The sequence below is a fragment of the Haliaeetus leucocephalus genome, unplaced genomic scaffold (genome assembly GCF_000737465.1).
Source record: "Haliaeetus leucocephalus isolate CR32 unplaced genomic scaffold, Haliaeetus_leucocephalus-4.0 Scaffold101, whole genome shotgun sequence".
NCBI classification, from domain to species: Eukaryota; Metazoa; Chordata; class Aves; order Accipitriformes; family Accipitridae; genus Haliaeetus; species Haliaeetus leucocephalus.
The window spans coordinates 1,322,193-1,343,584 of record NW_010972537.1 but is presented as its reverse complement, the minus strand read 5'-3'; the positions used below and the strand labels follow the sequence as shown (position 1 = coordinate 1,343,584).

The 21,392-nt window shown below is 41.3% G+C and overlaps 1 protein-coding gene across 1 annotated transcript in view; it reads left to right on the top strand.

Annotated features, from left to right (window-relative positions):
* The window catches only part of LARGE (like-glycosyltransferase), a 206,257-nt gene that overhangs the window by 155,975 nt on the left and 28,890 nt on the right, over window positions 1-21,392 (top strand). The window contains exons 7-9 of the mRNA XM_010585370.1: window positions 3,264-3,376; window positions 4,880-5,005; window positions 15,239-15,394. Of these exons, the coding sequence (XP_010583672.1) occupies window positions 3,264-3,376; window positions 4,880-5,005; window positions 15,239-15,394 (395 nt within the window). The remainder of the gene's footprint in view (window positions 1-3,263; window positions 3,377-4,879; window positions 5,006-15,238; window positions 15,395-21,392) is intronic.

Below are 21,392 nucleotides of genomic sequence, written 5' to 3'. Positions count from 1 at the left end.
TTTGTTTTTCTCAGGTAGGTTAGGGCAGGAAAATGCTGCACTCATCAAAAGATGAGAAGTCCCACTGCCTGGGGCCAGATGTTCATAAAATATACCTTTGATTTTTTTTTCTTTCTTCAGCCTCTTCCTCCCCCAGCACAGCAGCTGAGAGCAAGTCCCTTTTCCCCTTGTGTTCAGCTGTATGTCATCTTGAATTTAGTCTGAGATTTCAGTCAATTTGACTCTGAGGCAAGGGGCTCCTGAGGCAAATATTTCCCTTTCCTTATTTCAGACACTTTGTCTGCAAACTAATTGCACAGATTGGAGTTAGTTCATTTGTTATGTTTGCTTTTGGTAACAGAACAATACAGAAGTAAAACTGAAGTGCTCTGTTCTGAAGAAAAGGTAATTTTTCTTCTGCATGAACTATTTAAAATTTCCCAACATACATGCTTTTGCTTTGCTTTTGCACTAAATAACACTAATTAAGTGAATAGTATTAAATTCTCCTCTTAGTAGAAATCTGTTATTCTCACTAATACTAATGAGTAAATATTTAAACTTCTGTAAATATTCTCCTGTAGTTATTTTTATGGCAGCAGTAAATTACAATTCCACAGTGTGAGAAGCCCTGAACAGAGGCTGTACAAAGGTGTTAAAACCAAGCCTGCAGGTGAATTAAAATAGAAATCACATTGAAATTAGTCTTGACGATGGAACATTAAAAGCTTATGAATATTTTCAGTAGCCATGATTGCATCATAACTTCATACATCCTTTCTCACATATATTCCAGTTTTTCCACCCCATCTGCCTCGTTTACTCTCAGCTGCTACCATGATAGCCCCTCAGGACAGCATAACCTCTTTAGCTGCAATGCCATAATCTGCTGCTAGCGTAAGAGTGGAAGACAAAAAAATTGGAGAATACTGCACATATTAAAAAAATTTCCCCTTTTCCTCCTCAGACTGGAGGCTTAAAGAAATTAAGAAAAATGGGTTTATTGTCTATAAATTATAAAAACTATTACATTACAGTTAACTGAATCTTACAATTCTTCTTTATTTTTCTTAATAAAGAATCTTCTCAGTTGTATTTTACTACTGAAACAAAGCTGACAGTTCTTGCCAGCTGGAAAAAATCCACTGCCAGAGAGGAGCTTATCCCACCCCGTTTATTGCTGCAGCACAAGGAACCTGCTTCACACTGATCTAGAATTTCAGACAAAGCACAGTGGCTCTCTGAGAAGCTAATGCATGCACACTACACACGCGAGGTAGGCTTTGCTCATGCTGGAGAGAAGACAAACACACTGGCAGAAATACGTTGTAGCATGTTGTGACAATACGTCCCTTTCCAATGCAACAGCTGGAAGCAGAAAGGTTGACTGAAGATGAAAGGGGATCCCTCCAGTACAGGTTCCAGCATCCTTGGGAACCAGATGGACCGAAATGGAAAACAGAACTGAAATAGGCCACAAAATTCACTGCCAGAAGAGGCTTTCTTTTTATACCTCGCAATGCCAGGTTTTACTAGAAAGACATTTGCCATATCGTAGAAACTGAAGATAGGAAAGAACTGGAACCACCTTTGTTCTCTCCCAGCCAGTGCAGGATTGTTCCAGGTATATTTTCTAGTCTTTGTGTAGTCTGATTTTTAAAGACTCATGAAATAAAGCATTTTTTCTGCCATTTTTAGGTTATTTCATCGCAACGGTTTTAGAAGACTTTTTCTTCGGTATTCAGACTACATTTCCTTTCTTATTCTCATTACTTTTAGTTTTATCCTCTTAGACTCCCTCGGGCAGCTTTTCCCAGTGCCTGCTTTTTGCCATTTCATATTCTTCTGTGTAGCTGTTATGTTTCTATACAGTTGCCATGATATTTTTTTGTAAGACCGCTTGTTTAATGTCACTTGCAGATGTCATTACTATTCTGTTCACTTCCCCCTTCCACTAATGAAGATGTGAAACAACACAGAACCTATCGTTGCTCTTAGTAGGTACTTCCTCTCAACCTGCTAGGCTGCTGTTTATCGGTACTCTTCCTTCATGGTCCTTCAGTTTGCATTCATTCCCCATGACAGTGCCCTTATCTAAGTCTTTCCAAATTAATTTTTCAAGTAAAATTTTCTGAGACACTGTAGGAAAGGTTTTGCTGATGCTTCAATCCAGCTTCATTGCTTCTGCTGGTTTGCCGCCTTCCACGCTAGGGATTTTGTCCAGACAAAAAGCAACTGAGGAATGACAATGCAAGTTGAGATGTCTCTTTTCATGCTTGGAGTGTAACTTTGATCCGAGGATCCTGGTCTGTGAATGCTTGCTGCCTTAATGGAGGGCACTCTCAAAGGCTAGGTTGTAACCAGCATTGAAAATCTGTTACTCAGAAAAGTTTCAAGGATTGCCATCAGATGTGTCAGGTGATTAAATTCATACTAGGTGAAGTAAGGGCTGCAATTCCATCTTATGCAGTAAATGTATTGCATCCTATGCAGTAATTATTAAGGGCCAGAATTCACCCCACACACATTGAGTAAAATGTTTTATGAGTGACAAAATTCTCTTTGTCTCAGCATAATCTTGATTTCAGGCCAGATAGAAATTAATTTAGACAGTGGGATTTTGGAAGAAGCAGATCTCTGTTCAGTGTGAAGATAGTGGAAATGGAGTCATACTAGATAAATCAGGATTGTCTCTACCCTTTCCCTAGTAGACAGTGACTTGACAGAATATCCTCTTGGGGCCTGTAGCTTTTCAGAATAAGGAGTGGAGCGGGTCACTTCTGAGTGTTAAGAGGTTCCTTCTTTCTTTCTTGTAGGGTATTGTCTAATTCTCTTTGGATGGAATTAACCTCCATCATGTGAATCACTTGTATTGGTTCACTTTGTAAGGAATAATCCCAATGCTAATCACATCATAATGAAATCAAGCTTTATCAGTTAAGGAGACTATGAGAAATACAACATCCTTCTCTGCCTTCTCTTCTTCCCGGTTTCACTCTTCTTTGGCTACTTTAGCCTTCTTGCAAGCCTGTATAAGCTAGCATTTTGTCTGTATGCCATCTCTCCATTTCTTCTCTGCAGCCTGAGGGGTTCAGGAAAACTTTCTCTTAGTGGCATTTTTTCAGTCAATCTCCTGTTAGCACAGGGTAAGGACTGTAGTTTCCACTGATAGATCTGCCCTCGTGTCCTTGTTTTAACTGCTGAGTCAGCACATAGACAGGATGGGCCTTGACTGGCATGTGACCTCATGGCTTCTCTTGTTCTCTGCACTGTGTTTCCTTTAGGGGTTATCTTGCTGCTTCTCGATAAGTTACGGAAGATGAAATGGGAGCAGATGTGGAGGCTCACAGCAGAGCGGGAGTTAATGAGCATGCTGTCCACTTCACTGGCTGACCAGGTGAGTAGGACATGGCAGAGGAGTGGTACAACCACTACTCCATGGATTGAGGAAGGTAAGAAAGGGAAAGGGGATGAGATGTGGGAAAAGGCAGGGGGAAAGATATTGTGCTTGTAGTCACCATTTGTTGAATCGTTCTGGGGAAAACATAGAACAGAGGAATGGAGATTTACTCATGAGGTTTCTCTTACTACACTGACATTTTTACCTCCTCTGCACAGATGATTCATAAGATAGACAAATGGGGATTGCAAGCTTTAATTTTCTGTCCTCCTTTCTTTAACATAAAACTCCCTGGACAGAAGAAGTCCAAATATGCTGTGTCTTTTCCTACTGGTTATTGTCTAAGCAGACTTTAGTTTTAAGTCTCCAGATATTTCTTTACTGTTTCTGGCAGATGAGTCCCAAGCAGTCTTTTAATGTACTCCTTGCCACAAGATCCCTGCGAAGACAAAAGCTCTGCTGTCTCCCTGCCACAGATGGGAAACTGAGGCCAAGGGAAGAAATAGTGTGCCTATACACAGAAATGCATATTTAGTGTTTGTGCTTCCTGCCAGCTCTCAGTTTTAAATCCAGAAACCTTGTTAATGTAGTACTGGGCCTGAACCAGTAAGTCTTGCTCAACAGCTTGAGTGTATTAACTCAATGCAGCATCATATTTAGATACTTCTGCTGCTTCTGAGCTACATCTGGCTTATACCAGTCACCGCTAAGGAAGGATGCTGCTTACTATGCACATAGAGATGTGCACTTGTGTACAGTATCCTTGCAGGTTGATCCAAAACTACTGAAGTTCATTAAAATGATTCTTGCAACTTCACTATGTTTTCAGTCAGGTTCTGAGTTGCCATCTAATACCCACATGGGGCAGAATTTTGCAGAGTGGACCAAGGTTGCTTATGTCTTACCCTAATACCTTAACCACAAGACTGTCGTCATAACTTACTTCTCCAACTGGATGGCAGCATAGAGGCAGAACACATTCTGTCTGTCATGGCGTAGGCTGTTCTGCAGATCTGTCCTACATGCCCTTTCCATGAAACACCTGGAATACTTGTTGCAACAATAAAGCGCTAGCTAAAATCCCACATAGTAATTCACCTTGAAACAGTACAACTGCCAGGATCACTTTCATCCCCTTTATTGAAAAGTGAAGCAGTACTTAACTAACAGCAGGCAGTTTGTCATTTACTGTGTATTACTCTCCCTGGTGACTAGAAGAGGAACCACATCTCTTGCCAGCAGCACAAGATACATGTTTTGAAAACTTTGCTGGAGTCCATTAGCTCTGTGTTCCTCTTGTTCAGATCTACACATCACCCCTCAGATTGATAGCACCCTCTGTGGAAACAGAATTACAAAGCAAGGTTAGCAGAGTTCAGCTCGCGCAACCATTTGCATTTCTACCTGTGAGGGGGAGAAGGACAGTCAGCTCGGAGAGGGGTGAGACCACCTCACTGTAGAAACAACCTACCCAACTGTTTCTCTGGTTTTGTCTGCTAGGATATCTTCAATGCAGTCATCAAACAAAATCCCTTCCTTGTCTACCAGCTCCCATGTTTCTGGAATGTACAGCTGTCTGATCACACCCGTTCCGAGCAGTGCTACAGAGATGTGTCTGACCTGAAGGTATGTTTCACAGGAGGTTGGATGGGTGGTATCCTTGGGACAGAGAATGCAGGACTCCACTGTGACAGAAAGATGAAGTCAGGAGGCAGGAAACTGACACATACAATTTATGAGGACACCCATAATTTTTGCCCTGGAAAAAAAGGCTGAGTAGAAACACATTAATTTAATAAAATGAAGTTATAGTATCAGTTTAATAGCACATTTTTCACTATTGTCAAGTAGAACGTAAAAGCAGGATGAATTTGAACATATATGGGTAAATTAACATCAGTTGTGCTGTGGTCATTTTGAAAGGCCAGACTCAAAGTTAGCATGCAGAGAGTTCAGAATTGAAACTGATTGAGCTTCTACCAGGTGTAGAATAAGACTGGCTGGCTAAACAGCAGTAGATTCCATCAGAGCAGACTAGTGGCATCAGAACACAGTAAATATAGGTAGGTTTTGGCAATTCATTTTAAAATTCAGTTAATGTTCATATACTTAATTTATGTTTTGAGAATGCTTTAGTAAATGAGGTTTAGGAAAAAAAAAAAAAAAAAAAAAAAAAACAGAACCATAGAAGAGGTTGCAAGGGACCTCTGGAGACCATCCAAACCCCATTCAAAGCAGGACCAACTTAGATCAGGTTGCTCACCGCCTTGTGCAGTTGAGTGTGAAGTCTCCAAAGACTGAGATTCCGCAACCTCCCTGGCGCCCTGTTCCAGAGCTTGACCACCCTCATGGTGCAGTGTATTTCCTAAATCTAACCAAATTTTCCCTTGTAGCAATTTGTAGAGTAACAGCAGGAGTGTTCAATATGAACACCAGATACTGGATGAATATAGAAAATCAATCATCACCCTCAACACAGTGATTTCAAAAGCTGCACCTCCCAAAATATCTGCTACATAGGTTAACTGACCTGTCAAAGCTGGCCAGTATTGCTTGAATTTCATACATAAAGTATTCACAACCAACTGTTCAAGTGTGGTCCATAGAAGACAGCTTTTAAAGTTAGATCAGTATACACAGATCAGTACACTGATCACTGAACATTTCATGATAGATGTTTGTAGGGCAGGATCAAGGCAGGGACTTAAAACCATCATGGTTTTATGCCTTGTAACAAAATGCTGGTAGAGATTTTAGTTCTGTACTCATGTTGAGAATCATGTATGACAGAAATTGCAAGGCCTGAAACAAAAGGAGAGATGTAGTAGCAGGGAAAGTGTTTTTTAAAAGAAGAATTTTAGAAAAATACACCTCCTACCTGGGAGATATCACAATATTTTTCTGTAAATTAGAGGCTGACGTTAATTCATATAATCCGCTGAGACAGTCACATTGGATTCAGCACAAGGTTAAGGCACATACATTTACATGAGAAAAAGCTATTGAAGCTAATAACTGAGGATCTAGGGCTTGGTTCAATTGCCTAAACACAGTTGAGTCACCATAGATACTCTCAGTTATCCGTATGGGACTGGCAGATACAACACAGACCTACAGGAGACGATACTCTTTCGGCAAAGCAGCTGATGGGCAGGCAGGATAACCCTAAGGTGCTATACATCTGTATTTAGGCAGCTGAACTGTGATCCCCATGAGTGATTTTGGAGAATGGTTAAGCTTACCTCAGAGGAGACACTGACAACTAATCAAGCAAATCAGTCTTTAGGCTCCAATGAGTGTGTTGTCTAATCTGCTTCAGTTGTAGGACATCTAGCTCATATGTAGCACCTACAAGTGTTTAATAGAAGTATCTTAAAAATAAATTGAATCCTTTCTTCATTGTCGATTAACAAATTTATGTTTACAAGTGTAACTTAGGCTTTGTTGTTTATTACCCTATATTGTATCACACTGTCAGTTCCATTACAGCATAGGGAATGAAGTCTAAGATGCGTAATATCCTCCACTGGCTTTCTGGTCTGAGGTATTTAACTCAACAAGGGGTGCAGACACATAAGCAATTTCTTCAGCTGAACTGGATTTATTCACACTGCTAAAATTATCCCCTAAACACTGAATCGAGGCTAAAATTCTTTGCTGTGGAAGAGAGGCCAGAGCCTTATCTAGTGCACATAAGCCCCCTGGTTTCAATAAAGCTCTTCCCATATTCAGCAGTTAAAGAACTGGCCCTCAGGCAGCATTGTTAAAATTCTTCACACAATTAAAAAAAAAGGCATAAACCAATTAAAGTTGTGAATTTGCATTATGAAAATCAGCAAAATTCTAGTTCTGAAAAGAAACCGGCTGGTTTGGTATGTGGTCCTCAAAAAAGCAACAAATGTCGTTAGCCCAAGTTAGAAAATATACTCTTAAAATCACCAAAGTTAGTCAATTCCGTGGCATTTAATATAAATGGTATGACACAACATACTTGGCACATCCTGTATTTCATGGTAAGACTGAAATAAGAAACAAGGTAAAAGAAACCTCCAGGATAAGAGGGAGAGAAAGATAGATTGTGAAGTTTGTACTGGAGGATTAAGAAGGATAGCGTAGGAAAGAAAGAAATGCAGGGACAGATTTAAATTCCAAGGTAAAGCTGGCCCAGTCAAGTATTCCTCAGTCAAATCAGACTGCATTCCTCATGTCAGACAGAAAAGGCACTGATTTAATTCCACCTGGCCTCAAAGTCCATGGGACTTGAAGATTTGTCATCTCTTGCACACAACATTGTGTTAAATAAACTTAGACCCCCAGGGCTGGCTGCTCTTCAAGTGCGTGTGTGTATACATATATATATAGGCACACTTCTTTGCTGCTTTGTTCACATTTGTGCAAACATAGGATTACCAGCATACTTTTTGCAGGCCTGTGGAGCACTTGAATATTTCATACTGCCTGAAGAGGATTCTAATCACTTTTTTCTCTTTATAGTCCTCATTAAGTTCCATCCCTATCCATTTTATTGAATTGCTTTTTGTGTGTGTGTACTGTCTTATGTTAGAGAAGGTCAGATGTTTGACTACTGCTGAACTCTACTTCCTTGCTGCAGCTGAGCAGCATGTACAAATTTGGAAGGACTTGCATATGGAGATCTTTCAGAAAAGGCCTAAGAAGGATAGAAATATTTATAACCAAGTTCTGCATTGTTAGTGACCACTAGTTTTATATCCATCTGAAGTAACATCAAAATAAGACTACTTTATTATTTTTATTCATCTAAATGCTTACTTACCTCCTGTGTCTTATTATATAGTGCTAAAGGCCGCACTGTACACAACTAGACTGAAGTCTGTGGGCTTTGTTCTGCTGTCCATGGTGCATGGAACCAAAATTTACATAAACAATTACACTTGCGGATATCTTTCTTTCCCCACCCCGAAGGTACCTGTATTAAGGATGCATCAGTCAAGAATGTCTTGAAATAAACAATTTTAATAGAAAACAAAGCGTGGGCTAAGAGGAAGCAGGTGCCCTTTAGTTCTTTTTGCCAAGTGAGCCAACTGTAGTCTCCAAAGGCCAGAGGTGTTTATTTTTACATGGCATTTGTTACACCTTGGAGAAACGCTCAGGAGTTGTTCTTGAAGACTGGCTAAAAGATGGGGAAGTGCTAATAGTCATTCTGTGTAGGCATCCACTGTCTATCTTGCTTATCTCAGCTCCTCGCGTGGTCCCCGGTAGCCCACACTGTCGATGGGCAAGCGTGTGCTGTAGGACCATGGCTTGCTGGGCTTCGCAGCCCGTGGGGATCTGCCTGGAGCTGAGGTTCATTTACGCATTACTTTTGCTGGGTTGGGGCCTGTGTTTGCTTTCCTTTTTGGTTAATAGTTTCTTCCTGTCTGTAAGGAAATCTCAATTACTATGATTTGGCACAAACCAAATGGCAAGAAAAATCCTATGAAAGAAGGTAATGAATTGTGATGCCTCTGACAATGAATCATGACCTCATTGAATGAGTCAGTCATGAAGAGAAGCCTGGTTGTCAAGGATACAGCTGCTGTTTACACACAGAGAATCTGGTAATTTACAATCACAAAAATCAGATGCTGGACTTTTCAATGGGAATGTATCAAATTATTAGATTTTACCCACCCCACCCCCCCAGAAAATAGCAAGTGCTTTAAAACCTGTTGATGACTTTTCAAACTGGTTTTGAACACAGCTGATACTAAATTAGCAGGTAGATAAATAATTAACTTCATAAATTCCCCATTCTGAAATTGTGTTATGTGATTCACTGTGTCCTCCCTAGGAATGTCCTCCATACCAGGATGGCTTTGTGAGATTGCTTACAAAAGTTTGAACAGCTTCTTGTCCATAACCCAAATACATCATTTCAGATCTGCCTCGAACACGACCTATTGCACCTCTTTCTGTCGCAGTCCCTGAGTCAGCCCATGCCGTCCAAGCACTTCAGCACCGACCTGCAGCAGTTCTGGCATTCTGCTGCTTTGCACCTTTTAATGCCAACCAAGAAAGAGCTACGCTGAGAGGAGTAAGGGCTCAAGAGGGCTAAACATAGCCCTCTTGTCATGGTTTCAGCCCAGAAAGTAACAAAGCACCGTGCAGCCGCTCGCTCACTCCTCCCCCTCCCCACTGGGATGAGGAGAAAATATTAAAAAAGCTCGTGGGTCGAGACAAGGACAGGCAGGGATCACTCACCACTTATGGTCACGGGCAAGAGGCAGGCTCAACTTGGGAAAGAACAAAATCAATTTAATTTACTGCAAATTAAATAAAAACAAGGATAATGAGAAGTAAAACCCGACCTTAGCACACCTTCCCCCCAGCCTTCCCTCCTTCCCGCCTCAGCCCCACTCCCGGTTCTCTCCCCTTCCTCCCACCAGCCCAGCGGCGCAGGGGAATGGGATCCGCTCATCCCACCTCGTCTCTGCCGCTCCTTCCTCCTCAGGGGGAGGAGGACTCCGCACTCGGGCCCTGCTCTGCCGGGGGGTCCCTCCCGCGGGAGACGGCCCTTCACCAACTGCTCCACTATGGGTCCTTCCCACAGGCACCTCCTCCAGCAGACCTCCTTCTTCACTGACCTCGGTACCCACAGAGGGGTTCCTCTCACATCCCATACCCCTACTCCCTGCAGGTTTTCCCTCTTAAATCTGTTCTCCCACAGGTGTTACCACCATCGCTGACGGGCTCGGCCTGGGCCAGCTGCGGGTCTGACTTGGAGCCGGGGAAGCTTCCAGCAGCTCCTCACAGGAGCCATCCCCACAGCCCCTCCCCTGCTACCAAAAAACCCACCACACAAACCCAAAACACCTCCTTTGAATTGAACATCGGAGTCAGGAAAGTGCTTCCACTCTGCCAAAAAGGGAGCACTGTGGTATTACAGAGGTGGTTTTAGGGGTGATTTTGGAGGCAGGAGGCCTCTCGTTAAACATTGGTACAGGAGTGGAAGGGAGAGCTGCAAATCCTATTGAGGAAAAATTGAGAACTTTGAAAAGTACAAGGTGGGGACAGTCTGTCAGCTTACCACCATACAGCATAGGCAGTAAACTGGGGAGTAAAGTAATCCCTGGGACCACAGGCACCAAATGGGACAGGGCAGGATTTGTTTCCCACATCCAAAAGCAGTGCCTGGACCTCTGGGTGGCTGGCTACTCCAACGTGAGTCTCTTCCACTTATGTAGTTCAGAAATAACACTCTGAAACCTCCCTGATGATGTTTCTGTGAAGTATTTGATCCTTTCTGAGGAAATTGGTTCTTTTATTAAACCATTCATTTCTGATAAAACACAATTTAAAAATAAAGTTTCCAGAGATCTCTAATCGAGGCATAAGTTACACATGTGGTGCTTGTTTGCAGTGTGACTTGAGGCATATTTAAACTTTTCAGTAATATGTGCCTGAAAAAAGCCTATTGAGATGGCATTAAAGTGGCATATATAGCTGACTTTACTGTGCAGATTTGCTGAATGTTTAACTCCTGTTGATTTCAGTGGAAACTGTCTGGTTGCCTAGACAAGGAGTCTAGTTTTTAAGCAGGAAAGCTCCCTGTCCACAAAATACTACTTTTTCTGATTTACCTAAATTGTAAAGTGCTCACGGGCTTGATTAAGATTATCTGTGCAGTGCTTTGCAAAATTAAACTTCTGTAGCCTTAAATTCAAGCTTAATTTATTTTTACTTTTTACCCCTTCAGCCAGGAAGGTAGTTACATAGGTATACAGGATATCCTGTATTATCTGATTTCATAAGGGCTGAAGCAGAGTGAGAAATTATCAAGATGTGTCTTTGGGTAAAAAGTGTAAGAGATTGTGGTTAAGGAAACATTTGGCCAAATACTTCTTTTGGAGAGAGAAGATGCTTCAGGGGAAAAGCGGATAAGGGTATCTATAGAAATAATGTTGTGTTGAAGCTTATCGTTTAGTGGTTTGAACATCAGTTTCAAAGTATTTCATCTCTCCAGAGAGGACAATGCAGCTGGTAACCTAAGGAGGTTTGCTTGGATTTTTGTTTTCAGTGTATTTCCATGCAGATAACTGACGTTAGAGCCCTCTCTTACACTCCGTCAGCATATAACATCTTCTGTTACCTTCCATCTCAGATCCCACTGCTGGTCTTTGAGGCTCCAACTGTCTCATCATTTGAGTGCTTTGGGTCAGAACCTGGTGAATAAATGGGAACTATTGGTGCAGTTAGCCTTTTTCACTAGGTCACAAGTGTATGGAAGTATTCCAGGAGGCTGGCTGAGTGTAATCAGTGAGTGGCAACAGTTGCTGATTAACGAGGATGGTATTAACAGAAATGTAGATAGCGCCAAGTTGCTTAATGACGACTAACCAAGTGTTAAATAGATGTGGAATTTTAAGTTCTGATCTTTCAGTGCTTAAATTGCTAAATGAAGATTAAGGACCGTATTTTTCTTAGTTCTCAGGAGGCCTTGATCAAGAGTGGAAGGATCCGTGGGTCAGCCTGAAGGCTAGCACTGTTCCTGAGGTGTCCACCCAGATAATGGCACTGGAATTCTATGTGTTCTAGCTGCAGTTTCCTCTGTAAGCCAAGAGAGCTTTGGAATAGCTTAGAAACTAAGAGGCAATATAGAAGAATAAATAAACACAGTATTATGGTGCTATTCAGTCTTGGAAAGGGGATGTTGTAGTAATGAGATTTTTTAGTTTCTGAATTCACCTTCTTTTTTTAATGTTGAGATAACACTTGCTTAGTCTACAAATAAAGTGGATTCTAAGTTTGACTTTTTTTTTCCTTGTGATTTCCCTGTAGTCCCTTTCCAACTGATTATTTTTTTCTCCAATCAATTCACTGTTGCCCACAATAAAGTTTCTAATGTAATGGCCATAGCTTTACCTGTGCAGCTCATTGTCTTCATCATGTACCTCACTGAAGCCTGTGACAGGCTGTGTATGCAAGGATGTCTTGGCCTGTACAACTTCTGCTGTAGCTGACGGTGCAATAGACCAAATCTGACAGCTACAGTCAGAACTGGAGGTGAATTTGTGGGCTGACAAAGAATATGGTCTTTGGATGTAGTGTTGTATGTCAATGGTTAAGAGTTGCTTTTTGACACCTGCTGTTCTTTTTTATGCTTTCATATATGACATAATATTTATCTAATCGAGTTACATTTGAAAAGCAGCCTGCCTTTTCGCTAGACTTGTTTTGTGTTTTTTCTACCTCAGGTCATCCAGATGGTTGCATAGTTCCTTGATGTTCTTTAGCTGCATTGGCGTGTGCTGTCTTTCTTGATTAAAAAATCAGCTTTTCTGGATAGTCATCAGCTCCATTCAGCTTTCTTCAGTTCACTCCAGGCTCCCCTGACATCTGTACACATGCAGCATCCTGACACGCTTCAAATCTGATCAGATCCGAACCACCAGCTAGGCCCTTGACACTTACCAGCTTTTACACACACAACAGATTTTGAAGCACAGCAGCAAAGAGCCTGTGCGCTGACAACAGCAGTTGTCTGGCTTTGACACAACTGGGTAGAGGCATCAACACCAGTACTTGGCTGTGATGTGACATAGTGTATGTTGATGGGAAATTCCTGCAGCACCGGGGAGCCTGTCCCATAACAGTTCCTGAGTTTATCACCATTAGCCATTTCTGTGCTCATGGTCCTGAGGGTGAGTGGTCAGAGTGCTCAGCAGCGGGTAGGATGCTCACGAAGACATCCAAAAGGAAACTCACGTCAAGTGTAGGAGTAGTATGGAGAATGCACAGGTTCTTCTTAGCAAGTATTTTTTGTCCCACTTGCCAGCTTCTCAGCTTTCTTTGATCCAGTCTTAAATAAATGCGGGTTACCAGCTGACAGTTTCCATTCTATGCCTGCTTGTAAAAATGCATACTACTACCCTGTTAAAACTGTTAAGCAGCCCTTTAGAAGCCCTGGGCTTCTGTTATATGTGCCTGTTTCCCTCAGGTAGGATTCAATCGTTGAGATTTTTTGCATGCATTTAATGCCTTTTGCTGCAGTTAACAGCAATGGATGAAATATGTCAAGTTCTTTTCAAAGAAAGGAGATTTTGAAGATCCATTTTTCAGTGGAGGAAATCTGTCATCTTAAGTTTATGTCCTAACCTACCTAAAGCTCCTTTTGTTTCTGTGGTGTTCCGTATTTTCAGCACGCATTGCAGCAAAATGTTATTGCACAGTTAAGCTACGCTTCTGAACATACAGACAAATGTAAAACCAGCAAAGAATGTAGCATTACCTGGGAAAAATATCTACACCAATATCTACAGTTTAGTCCAAATAATGTCCCAGATTTATATAGGGCATAGATGCATCATGATCTTGATTTAAAGTGTTCCTATAACTGGAAAAAGTGATTTGCCAGTGAATTTCTGAAATTATCCTTTTTTCCCTACAGTTGCTTTTCTGTAACTGCATGTATGGTTTTCTGACATCCTACTAGCCTCAGCAGTGAAATCCCTGGAAGGGATAAAGCTTTCCCTATCAGAAGGTATTTTCATTGGTGTTAGGTATGTAGAAGAGTGCCATAACTTTTATGGCAGTATAAATACTCAGTGGAGAGACTATGTTGTTTGCTGAAGTTAGCACAGGAAGAATTCAGGCTATGTCCTGCTCTTTCGTCCTCCAGTCCTCTGATTCGGCAACAGCGTGATTTCAGAGGGCTCCCTGTTCCCGTGGAGTTGCGTTGCTGACACGAAGGGAACTGCGTTCATCTGCTCTGGGCTGCTTCTGTTCTACGTGCTGCGCTTCAGCACTGTGCGTTTCCTCCCACAAATGCAATGTTCAGAGCAAAGCTTACCGCGCGGCCGGCTCGGCAGCTGGCGTTGCAGCTCTGTGGCTGCGTGTGAGTGAGACGGTGCCTTCATGCAATTAACTTAATGGATTCAGAGAACCTCCGGAACTCCTAGCTTGGAAATATTCCCAAGGGAGACTTTTTTTTTAATCTCTTTAGAAGTCACAGGAATAAAACTGAATACAAAGCATTTGGTGTTTTTTTCTTAGGCCTAAAATATAGCCTCTATAAAATGAAATCATTCCTGCACGCCACTTTTGGCTCCCTCTTAGTTTTTCCTTAGGGCCTCATTCTCATTTGCACTGGCAGCAGTGCAAAGTTCCCTTGAAGTAAATGAGAATCAGGCCCTTTATGTCAACATTAGAGTTAAATCTAGGCCACTGTGAGAGTCATCTCCCATTAGCAGAGGCTAAATACCTGCTAGAAATTGGAATTCAAAGGGTGAAGCATTGTACTGCATCACTGTGTTGTGTAATGCAACTGAGATCAGTCTTGTTTAAATGAAGCAATGGCGAAAAGGAAGACAGATTAAATTCAGTCCTTTTTGAAGGGTGTAAATGGGTATAGGAAATAATTTCAAGCTTTTTCTTCTCAATACCTAACCAGAGAAGAGTCTGCCTGGCTTGCAACAGTGAATCAATTTCATTAGCTGAAACAGTCATGTGGAAATCTGAGATTAATGTTTAATACCTACATCCCTGTGTCCCTCGTCCTGCCACCTTCTTCAGCAGGGTTCATAACCTATCGGCTCCGTGATTAGAGTTGTGGCAGCATTTATGAGGTGCTGTATCACAAACTAGAGCAGCACCCTAACTCAAATCTGCAGGTAATCCTATGGAGGAGTTTCAAAGCACATCATCTGTAGAGTGTGCGGTTACTGGTGAAAAATATGGTGAAGCCTTCCTGATAAAATACAGAAGGAAGTCTGTGTAGTTTGAGGGTTGGGGGTTTTTTTGTTTTTAAGAGGGCAGTGAACTGAACACACATAAAAAGAGCAGATAAAGCAAATCTGTATTCTAACAGCAGGATGTGTTTTCTCTTTTTTTCCCGCTGAGGTGATTCACTGGAACTCACCAAAGAAGCTGCGAGTGAAAAACAAGCACGTGGAGTTTTTCCGCAATCTCTACCTGACATTCCTGGAATATGACGGGAATTTGCTGAGACGGGAACTCTTTGGCTGCCCCAGTGAGGCAGACATTAACAGTGAAAATGTAAGTGGGATGTCTAGGGCTTGACTATTTAAAGGGTGGTTCATACAAGGCACAGGCTATGTGAAGACTTGGAGAGTTGGTGGTGCGGGTAGTGTGGTGCGGAGGGATTCAGGAGAATTGAGGTGCTCAGATTCCAGGAGTGATGCCGTGCAAGTCATTTAATCTCTCTGTGCCTCGGTTCCTCACCTGTAAAACTGTCATATTAATCCTGCCTTCCCCCTGTTTTTTGTTGCTTTATTTTGTCTACCTTGCCTTTTAAAAATCCCTAACAAAGGTAACATCACAAACTGAAAATGAGGATTTGGGCTGTTCATTCCATTCGGCAATTTTACAAATCTCACCCTTAGACCTAAAAGTTTCCAGGGGGAGGGCTTGTTTCTTGCTGTGTGTTTGTTCGGCATACAGTGATGTCAATTTTGGCTATTAGATACTAATGCACAAATAATGAAGAACAAAGGAAAATATCAAGACTGCTGGATTTAGGTCTACGAGTTTTTTGCCGTGCTGCAAACTACAGAATGAGTTAATCCTTCAAGGTACATGTAGGCTGTGAGACTGCAGTTTTTTTCTGCACTGCCCCTAACCAAAGACAGCAGCATTTATGAGTATCTGCATAAAATCTGCAATCAGAACCTTTCAGACAAAGCAAATCCTTTGAAAATAGTTGAAATCAAGGGTGTTTACATACAGATGTTCTTATGTGTGTGTATGCCTTAGTATATATAATTCCAATGTAAAAAACTGTTAACTGAAACGTTTATACACAGATATATCTGAACTCCTTGTGTATAATGTGGTCTCTGGAGATTTCTAGACCAAGTACCAATTTTGGCTACGTAGGCTGAAAGGAAAAAAAAAGGAACCTGTAACATTTTATGTTATCTTCAAGAAAAAAAAAATATTTCTAAAATATACGACATTCTCTATATAAAAATCAATAAAGCAAAGCCAGTATCATGTACACATTAGCAGTTAAGAAGTAATTGGCAATCAATAGCATCGTTGAGGCTTGTAGTGTTTCCACTTAGTCTGTGGATAAAATGACCACAGGAGATGCCATTCCCAATTTTTTAACTATGCACTCAGAGATTGCATAGATATATTTTAGCCCAAGACATGGCTTCCCGGATACTTATTTGACCATCCCACTGTCTTCTGAAAGTAGTGGGGAATGATGAGAAACTGGGAGATAAACATTAACTGAGAGAGATTGAAGCAGGGGAGAGAGGGAGGGAGAGGGAGAGAAAGCAAGCCCACGGTGAGAGCAATAGCACATTGAGAAAGAAAATCCTCTGCAAAAGTGAGAGGCTTTTAGACAATCAAGTGAACTGAATGTGATAAAAGACCACTAAGAGTCTGACAGACAGAGACATCAAGATAAAATAGAGTAGAGGGTAGGATAGGGAGAGAAAAGGTGAGTGAGACATTAAAAAAAAAAACCACAACAGAATAAAACACACCTTCATCACACTTTAAGAATGCAGGTTAAAATTATACTGAATTCACAGTATGTTGTGTGGGTTCGAAGAGCATGAATGCAGTCACAGACTTGTTGCTATATTTTCCAGAGCTCTGTACATCCTTAATAAACAGATTTATTCCAAATGACAAGTTGCTGGGGAGCAGTGCACAGTGAATGCAAGTTCTTGCTGACGAAAATGGCAGTCCTGAAAGTTTAAAATGGCTCATTTTATTGAACTTGTATCTAGATGACAGACACTGAAAATGACTAACTGTTCAAGCCTGTTTCTTATTCAAGACAAGTAGAACACAATATGGTATATGGTATGGCTTGTGTCTGAAAAAGAAATGTAACTCATTCTTCCATTTATAAATAAAAAAAAAAAAAGAGATACTGAAAAGAATGAGCTAGACATACAAAAATACATGAGTCCTAACTTGCCAAGAGACACCAAAAAGCTAACAGCCTTCTATCAAAGCAGATAGAGAAAAAATCTAACTTCGGATAGCTTAAGAGTAGTCACTTAGGAGGAGACATTGGTTTTTATTAGTTACCCTTGATGTAAGCTCCCCTCTAAACTTGACTATGTCCTTTTTATTGTAGAATACAAGAAGCAAGTTTCAGCTTTGAGGTTATGAGGCCCAAAGAATAGGATTATCATGAAAACCACTCTTTCTCTCACTCTGTCTGCTGTAGCACATACAGTGTCACAGGTGTCCTATTAAAACACCGTACATTCCCGTGATCTATTGCAGGATAATCTTCAGAAGCAGAGCATCTTGTAAGGTGAGCTTGTAAGGAACCACTGTTTGTCATTCCTCCCAGTACAAGAACTAGGGGGGCGTGAAGTGGAAATAGCAAGTAGCAGGTTCAAAACAAAGAAAGATAGACATTTCACCCACGATGTAATGAAGCTTTGAGCAGGAGGTAATGTTGCTAAAAATATACATATGCTCAAAAGTGACTCTTCATGGAAAGAAAATCAATCAGGAGCTGTTAAGCTTTGGTGCAGAAAGTCCTTGAACCACAAGTTCAGGACTGGGAGAGCATTCTGAGAAAGCATCGCTGTACACTCGCCCTGCTTTTACACTGCTCTCGGCAGCCAGCTCACAGCTGGAGACAAGATGCTGGGCGAGATGGACGTTTAGTGCGATAAGATGCAGCCGTACATTTCCATTAGGATTCCTAAGCATATATGTTACATAAAAGGCTATAATTTCTGCAAAGTCAAGTATGTATAAAGTAGGAATTGCTATTTTATTTATCTTAATACCTATTATTTTTCCTTTCTTCTCTGAATTGAGACTAGCAGCCCCAAAACACAATTGGGCTTTATTATGCTAGGCATTGTATATGGGTAAAAGGTGCTCCTTCAGCTGCCTGTGCTTCTCTCCACTGTGGACCAGTGGACGAAATGTTAGAATAGCTCTGCTGGCTTTATAGTCAGCGAGAATTACTTAAGCAGTAAATGTACTGAGCCCTGTTGTGGAAGAAGCAGTGGCTTGGTGTCAGTCTGTCACTCACTGGCTGGCTGTATCAGAATCTACTTTTAAGGTCTTGTTCCAATAAACCTGTAATTAAGGAATATAATTTTTAATGCAAATATCTGTAAAACGTGAAAAGGAAGTGTGGCAGTGGGTACCGTTTGGCTGGTTCTGTTACTACAAGGCCCCTTCACACTTATCAGTACAGAGATGGCCGTAAAATGAATGTAAATTACGTATCTTCCCATTTTGAGGACTCTTTACAGTGCCAGAAAGGTGTAAAGGGGCATTAGTTTAAAAGGTAATCAGACTTTATATTAATCTCTCTCACTTTTCCTCTATGTTACGTGTGCACATGCATGTGTGCTTAAATACATACATCTATACGCGTGTGGAAGGTTTAGTACTTTTCTTTTTTTAATGTTTGATACAGAAGTATAATACCACCGACTGAATTTTAAGAGATCTAAAGGCAGTCTTTGGATCTTACACTGCGTAGTCCTGATCTAGTCAGTTGTTGATCTCCAGCTGCACCAAACAGCACTGTTATTAGGTTCCAGAATGTTACAAATGGGAATGAACAGAACAGATAGGGCTCTGAAACAAATATTGGAGGCAAAGAAATAAAGACTGGAGTGTTTTTTCTGTCTATGTAAAAATGCTTACATGTATGTCTATGTGTACATACATGTTTCATCCTTTCCTTGAAATATTCAAGCTGAAAGACCCCGTGTGTTGCAGGGACAGGCTGTGGACAGGAGCCTGCCACACACTCCTTGCCATAGACCAGTACTGTAAGTCCCCTTTATTCAGTATGTACTAAAATGAGATTACGCAGAGCAGACTCTTCTCTGCAAATCGGTATTACAATCACCCCTTTGGCTTTTTTTGCAGATTCTGGATGGGAAATTCAGAATATGAACCAAATCCTCCTGTAAACACAGCCATTGACTCAAGTGGCCTTTGGAGCACATCCTTAGTCACTCCATCCTACTTATTCCATGCTATTTCCCCCTTCTCACTCCTTCTCTGTTATTTTGATGCAATGCAGGAGATTTTAGGGAAATCCACAAAGGCAAAGCTCACAATAATCTTGAATTTGAACATTTCCTATTGGCTTTTAATGCTTATGTCCAGCATTTCATTCTAAAGGACCTACTGTAAATCCTAGAATATTTCAACAGGATCTTCTGTGTACCAGCCTATCTCTAGAGTTACACTATAAGATAGATATTGTAAGCCTGATTTTAGCACACAGACACACACTCAACCTTTTAGCATTCTCATAAAACTTCTTTCCTGCAGACAGCTTCTCACCAGGTACTTCTGACAAAGCATTAAATCTGAAGGTTGAATGGGGTGTCCCCTATTAGTGAAGCCTGTGTCTGGAACCAAAGCCCAGAGCAAGATCAGTGGGAAATTTATCACTGATTTCACTCAGTTTAAGAAAAGGACAGTAGATGCCCATTAGAGAAGACTTTCAGAAAACATAAGAAAAAATTCTCTGCAGATGTATATTTTCAGATTTTCAAATCAACAGTACAAAGAAACAGTGTAAAAAATCTAGTTCTCCCTGAAAACACTTGCTTAGGTGTATAGTTGCTTACTAAATGTGTTTTTACTTATTTACTTTGTTGTGCAAAACCAGAGATTCTTAATATTAGCAAATGGCTGTGCATGCCGTCTTGTAATATCCACCAGAAAAGCAGGAGATTCTAGTACCACATAGTATAAACACTACTAACAAATTTAGACATTTTTGAATGTCTAAAAATAGCAAGCAAAGGGAGCTTCCAAGTCAGTATCAAGGTGCTGAACTTGCAGTTAGACTGATGCTTTGAGTACCCTTTGCTCCTGTGGAATTTCAGAATACTGCATCATTTGTAGGGCTGGGATTTAAAGTTACTATTTTGTCATGACAGAGTCTTTCTCTAGTAATAACAGATGGTATATGGCAGTTTTGAGGTGAAATCCTGACTTCCCCAGCTGTGCTGTTTCTATTATTACAACTGTTATTGTTATTAAATGCTGAGCTGGTAGCCCATCCTGTTAGTTGCCTGAAAGTTGCCGTTATACCACTTTCAGCTGCTTATATTATTGTTAGATGAGGGATCATGTGAACTGGTATTTTTTCTGTCATGCTGGTATGCCTCTTTTTTTTTCTTTTCTCTCATTTTTTGAAGTGAAACATGGGGAAAAAGCTTGGGGAGTTTGCCCACACCACAAGTTCTGATGACCTACTCATGGAGATACTCCATACCTCAGAGAAGGAACTGACACTTGGGCCAGGAGCCTGTCTTTGCCAACCTGGTGAAAACCTAGGCAAATTACAATGCTGAAAAATCATGGTTTACACATCGTCAGTAGTGGTTTTGACTTTTTCGAGGCTCAGATCTCTGGAGACTCTTTCTTAGGAGTGTGCACGAATACATCTGACCAGATTATATATACCCAGTGACACAGCAGAGTGGAGCATGCTGCAGGCAGGGGAGCTGGACAAAGATTGGCATTATCTGTGACTGTTTCTTCTGAATGCTTCATGCCAGGTTCTGACTGGATAGTAGAGCTGAGAGCAGGAACCTGTTTGGTCTCTGTTCTAAGGGACATCCATTGCCCTCACTGATGTCCGGGCAGTGTGGAGGAGAGAAAATCCAGAATCACATATAAAAGGGATGAAAGCTAGATCAAAGGCAGAAAGGAAAGAGTTAATTGAGCCGTAGGTTCTGGAGAGAGAGTGTTTGGAGCAGGAGGAGGAAAGGACAGATGGATGCCTGTAGGTATAGGGAGTTGGCAGACTACTTGAATAGGGGCCATGGGACTAGAAACAGGGCTGGGACCGACTTTAACCTTCTTGCCACACAAGAGGTAACAGGGCCAGGAATTATCTGGGGAAACAAAAGCAAGGAGACCAACCTGTCAAGGCACTGTGCTGCAAGGGAGGTCTAGGAACAGCTCAGCCAAGAAGGTTTGGCAGGGACCTGGGGAGAGGAGATGCAGAGGACTACCAAGATCTGACATCTGCAGCTGAGATCAAGGAAAGTTGTACTTCATA